This window comes from Coffea arabica, chromosome 1c (genome assembly GCF_036785885.1).
Source record: "Coffea arabica cultivar ET-39 chromosome 1c, Coffea Arabica ET-39 HiFi, whole genome shotgun sequence".
NCBI lineage: Eukaryota > Viridiplantae > Streptophyta > Magnoliopsida > Gentianales > Rubiaceae > Coffea > Coffea arabica.
Genome location: NC_092310.1, coordinates 50620804 through 50626733, shown reverse-complemented (window position 1 = coordinate 50626733; position 5930 = coordinate 50620804). Strand labels below are relative to the sequence as shown.

Below are 5930 nucleotides of genomic sequence, written 5' to 3'. Positions count from 1 at the left end.
AGTTTAACTTTTTTTTAACCTACTAGTTTAAGTTTTTATGTCATTGTTGAATTCCAAGTTTTATATTGAGTGTCTTAGATGGACTCTCTCAAATTTTTTACCCTAACAAAATGTGTGACTTCCTCAATTCCCCATTCGAATGATAGAATATATATATATATATATATATATATATATATATATATATATATATAGTACATAAGAAAGTCCGTGAATTCCTCAGTTCCCTATTCAAATGGTAGAATATAGTGCATTACCCTTGTAACAAGAATGTATATTTTGCTGGTACTTAATAATTTAGGCAGAGCAGTTTATCAATAAAACACACATTCTGATGCATCGATGCACTTATATAGTTATATACCAAACGCTTTCATGATTGTACAATTACCAAGTCATTGCCAAAAAAAAAAACCTCGGTACAAAAGTGAAAAAACACACTCATTTGAACAAGTAATTGACCTAATATATCCTTGATAATGCTTTTATCCGATTTTGGTTCGACTTTCATTGTTGTCACCAATGTTGATCCTACAATTTTTAAGAGACAAGGGCGAAGACCAAAGGTGGGAAAATGGTAGTGAAGATGATTAAGCAGCAGCCCAGCGCTTTATTAATATCGCAGCAAATTACTTCACATGAAGTCTAAAGTAGATAAGTAGTACATAAAACTGGACCTAATTCCACTCTTGTAATCGAACTTGCAACAGTTAATATCTTATTTGCTTCATAGCATTTTGGCTGATATCTTTATGGCATGCCATATCTGTCAACGCCTTCTTGCAGCTGTTTCCCTCTGGCAATTGAAGAAAACAGCAGCAACAGGAAGGCCAAGTTGATTTTCTTGTGCAAATTTTCTCGTGCTGAATCCATCTCTTGAGAGTGGTGGATTCACTGTCTGTCTTCCTTTCTGCTTGAATAAAAGGAATACGAACCTGTGGATCCCTATATTTGGCCTTGGCACTTCATAACTCACCATTTCTCTCCCTGTTGATGGATATAAAAAATTAACAAACAAAGGGGAAAAAAAAAAGAAGAAAACCAATTTATTTATTTGTGCTTTATTTCTCCCTGAATAAAAAGAAAGAACACATACCAAATGAGGAATCTGTCGTCCCTGGGATGTCTGTGACAATCCTGCCATGTGGTTAAATCAAGTTCAGAGTTGTGTGTCATCATATAGTTTGCCAAATATTTGTGTGTAATCACATAGTATGCCAAATATTATCAATAATGTTTTTCTTTGCCAAAGATTTTCATTCCCTTGAGTTAGCTATTTTAGACATTTATGCCAAAAAATTTGCTGATTGAGAGACTAAGATTTAAAACCAAGCCTGGCTTAGTTTGTTCAACTACTAATTAACATGCATCTATAATTTCATGCACAGTGCATGATGTCCGAATTTCAAAGGTTACTAAGAATTACCATCAAGCTCAAGGTGAGTTCTAAGAGTGTCCATATTATCTTCTCGTTTCTTTCATCTCCTCCCAATTTTACTTTATTTTTTATTTTTAGGGTTTTTCTATTCTTTACCTGAAAAGTGCACAGAACAACAAGCACATAAAAGAAAGGAATTGGCCCATGCCAAAATTTTTACATTACCAACCGTCCCCTAAGTTGAGAATGCTTTAGTGTTGAAAATTTGAACTTTTTGCAAGCAAAGTTAAACCGGATCCGAAGAGTACTTTTGTTAAAGATAATCTCTTTGTGGGGGATTGACCATTCCCATGAAGAAGTGATAGAATGATTTCTAGAATATGATGCTAGCTGATTCAGTGGGACATTTAAAACAAGCTAATCAATACATTAGAAACTATAAGCATAAATTAATGGATAAGTACATAACTAAAAGAAATGCAGCTTGAGCTCATGCAGTAGGAACAAAAAAAGGCAACAGCTCCGTGTTTCCGGGGGGTCTACCAATGAAAGATGAAATTTTACTATTGGAGGCTGTTATATTGTGTATAAGTTAAATTTGACAGCTTTATTTCAGATGCTTCATCAGCAGCTAGTATAACATGTTATTTATTCACTGTTTCATACCAGTGCAAGTGCTCTCTAAGGTATGGATCACTGGGACCAGGAGCATCAGGATCAGTCATAACCTGCAAGATCAAAAGAAATTCATTGAATGTAATGGCGACTGATGGAGAACTGAAATACACAAGAAAAGTTTAGTAAATGGAGAAAGAGTTGAAGGATAGGGAAGTATGTTAATTTTTACCAGTGTGAAGAAAGATCTCATATCACCTCCAAGAACTTCAACTTTTGGTTTATTGACAACTGAGGAAGGATAAAGCTCATGCCCATTATAGACTTGCTTGTTGGAGTTGTAGGTTACTGACATCTTTACAGTCGGGGAGATGTTGTCAACAACATCCCCAACAATCCTACCAATTACAAGAGGGTCTGCTACTTTTGCCATTCTTGAAAAAGAATGAGAGGAATCAGCTATTACTCGTGAACGTACTTAAGAGATTGGACAAGACTATGGTTTTTTTCCTTGTGGAAATCTGGTACTGAGCAAAAGACAGGGAAAACCCATATTTATAGGGGCTAGTTGCACACGAATTGCACGGCTCAGGCACCTTGAGGAAGCAGGTTAAAACTCGAATTCTATTAAAAAATGTTCAAAAGTGGAAACAAAAGGGAAAGGTTCTTCTCCCTTTCATTGGTTTAAGTCTAATATGGGCTTTTGTAGCTGTAGAATGTATAAAGCACGTTTAATTATATCAAAACAACAGGAGAAACTTGATTTGACAAGTTCAGTTACATCTCCCACGCTTTATCCTGTAAACGTACCCCATTGATTAACCCCCTCGAAACTCCTGTGAGGTGAACGTTGGAGCAGAGAAGAAGTGTCACAACTCAGCTGTTAGATTGCTTTACCCGTATGTGACTTCCTCAGATTCCGATTCCAACTGTAGGATATGGTGCATGCCCTCGTACAAGAATGTATATCTACTTCTTTTGGTACTAAAAAGTTTTAAGAGAATTGGGAAGATTACCTGATTCTGTGTGTAACATATTGCAGTTTACATTTCTTGCACCAAAAATGTATAGTTTCACATAACACCTATTAACGGTTGCTACCATCAACTTTTGGGGGACATGTACAAAAAGTAATCTGAAAATTCTGGTAGATATATCTCCACGGCATGATTCAAATTTTTGTAGATATTCTTGAGGTCCCTCATCTATCTTGATTTTATGGTTGTGTACGATTTTAGGTATCTCTCTTTTGTCCATTTCATTTTGTTTTTCACGCAGTTGTACGTCCTAAGCGAGGAATCATGTTACCCTTCATAGTTTTTATGGTATGAAAGGGAAGGTGAAAAAGAAAGTGGTACACATAGTCTCTTATACATCATAATTGACCAATTAAGTCCTTTATCTCGACAACGGGTAGCTAGTGTAGTATTCTTAACAATAAATTAGCAAAATCTAATTACGGATCAAATATGTGCACTGTGCATGTACCTAGAAAGGGAGGTTAATCAACGTAATGGTTCCTTACATTTTGAAAAACTTCTTTTCCAATCCTTCATATTAAAAAACGGAGCAAAATGATCCCTTGTTTGTGCAAAACATACTATTTTGATCCAAGAACTCATTTCTAGCCAATTTTCTGGCTATAACTTAGATTGAATTATTAATTTATCACCTAAATTACTAAAATCAGCAGCCAAATTATTGCATGTGGTCCACAACTCAAACCCACATAATTATTAACTTAAACAAGTTGGAATCAATTTAATTTTGTTGCTAATCAAAAGTTTGATGATTAAACTTTGATTGATTCCAGAATTTAATTTCCTTAAGACTAAATTAGTGTTCTAATAGGCAAAAACCTCGTTTGCTGAGCATGTGACTACTTTGATGAAAAATGTTGTTTTTTTCCATTTTTCCTCAAAAATTATGGGCACATGAATAGTTTGTACCCTTTTTTTGGTCAAAAAGTTGGTTTGGAGACCAAAATGGCATTGTTGCACTGTTTTAAATGTAAGAAACCAAAAAGATATTTTTCTTGAATGTAAAGGACCATTTTGGTGATTTTTCTTTGTGTATTAATGATACACATGAGTGCACATCACCAAATCCATAGCATTTATCCAATTTTCCATCAAGAGTCCTAAGTCGGTTAAATTTTGTCAAGATAATGGACTAAATTAGCTAATTGTGATAGATGAGGGACTACATTAGTTAATATACCAAAAAATAAAACTGTAATTTCTGCTTAGATTCATCATTCTAGCTAACCCTATTCACGAACCTTTTGTCGATTACAAAATGGAGACAGTGTTGATGTTTGTTGAGTATTGTACACACGACTTCCTCAACTCTACCCCTACACAAGAAAGGGGAAGCAAAGAGAGAAACTGTTGAACTCCAAAAATGCTTGTTGATGTTCAAAAGTGGTGCATCGGGTCTTCTTCCACTCGCACACCTTCTTCTCTGGCGCATTCTTCTCTTACAATAAACAGGCAAAATTTTTCTTCAAAATAGCTTTCGATGCAGGCCTTGTTTGGATTGCAGTTTTCTATAGAAAAATTTTATGTTTTTTATCAACATATTTTTTAATTATTTTTTTATCATATATATATCAAATCGTTACAATATACTTTTCTATAAAAACTTCTAAAAGTATCAGTCCCGATGACTCGTAAATGCCAGTATTGCTTTCAATGCATTTTTCTATTACCGAGGACTCAGATTTTCTTCGAGGAGCGTCCAACGAGCTAATACTGTAAAGCAACCTGGTATCGTTCTGTCATATATATTGATGATGTTCTGCATCATCATTTGCCCCATACCTTTCACTTGGTTGTGAAATAAAAGCAAAAGGTAGTCTCATCGTGGTGTCTTTCCTACACTCAATTTTCCTCTGCCCCATATCTAAAATTTGTGGGCCAAAAGTACTTAAGTGTGCGTGTGTGTCCACCACAGTGCACAGGAGCTTTCAATCCAGTTACTGTTGGGACATTCTCAAGCTGCTAAATCAACAAAACTTTAGCATTTAAGGTAAAGGACAGACAAAACCTCCTCTGTGGTGTCTTTAGAACTTTCCCAGAGCAGACAAGGTTTCTACTTATGGAAGCCTTTAAAAGAAGAGTGCACGAGGGTATAAAGGAATTCCGTGGAAAATGTCGCAAAGAACGATAGTGAGAGTGTGACAGGTCATTTCAAGAATGGAGGAATTGATTGGTGCAATTTCTCTACTTGAACTATTAAAAAAATGGTAGCACAATACTCAATAAATGGAACCCCAAAATTAACATTTCTTTTTTCTAAAAGTCTGTTAGGGAGAAAAAAATTCTGAGAAAGCCAGCTAAAGAGGCCATCTAAGCGAACTCACATAAAACGGCCAATATATAAATCACAAATTCAACGTAGATCCAAAAGTTTAAACTGCTAGCTCGTCGACCTTTATTTCCATATTAAGAGTTCTTTTTCTGTCTCACAGACCCATTCTTTTTCAAGATCTAAATACCATTGACTCTTTCATTTAACATCAATCAAATCCCTTGTCAAACTCTCGGTACACTTAATCTAACACTAGTCAATCTTTACGATACTTTTGGTCCATCATCAATAAGAAAATTTCACCAACCCGAATCCGAGAAAAATTCACTTGCCAATGAGTAACCCAACTCATAATCAAAAGCCTCAAACACCTTACCAAACTCTTGGTGCACTTGGTCCAATACCAGTCAAATTTCATGGCACTTTTGGTCTACAACCAAGAAAAGAATCTCACCAACCCAATTCTAATAAGAATCCACTTACTAATGAGTAACCCAACTCATAGCCAGAAACTTTGATACCACGTCGAGAAGAATTCATTTGTCAATGAGTAACTCAACTCGCTCACTTTGATGCCACGTTTGATAAGATATCACTTGCCAATGAGTAGCCCAACTTGTAACCA

At 35.4% G+C, this 5930-nt stretch overlaps 1 protein-coding gene across 1 annotated transcript; it reads right to left on the bottom strand.

The window, feature by feature from the left end:
- Nucleotides 1–606: 606 nt before the first annotated feature.
- On the bottom strand, nt 607–2482 carry LOC113726020 (CEN-like protein 2). Its single transcript, XM_027249516.2, has 4 exons — nt 2226–2482; nt 2045–2106; nt 1097–1137; nt 607–987 (listed from the first exon to the last, which is right to left on the bottom strand). Exons 1-4 carry the CDS (start codon nt 2424–2426, stop codon nt 770–772), a joined length of 522 nt encoding a protein of 173 aa, XP_027105317.2. The 5' UTR covers nt 2427–2482; the 3' UTR covers nt 607–769.
- Nucleotides 2483–5930: the final 3448 nt, after the last annotated feature.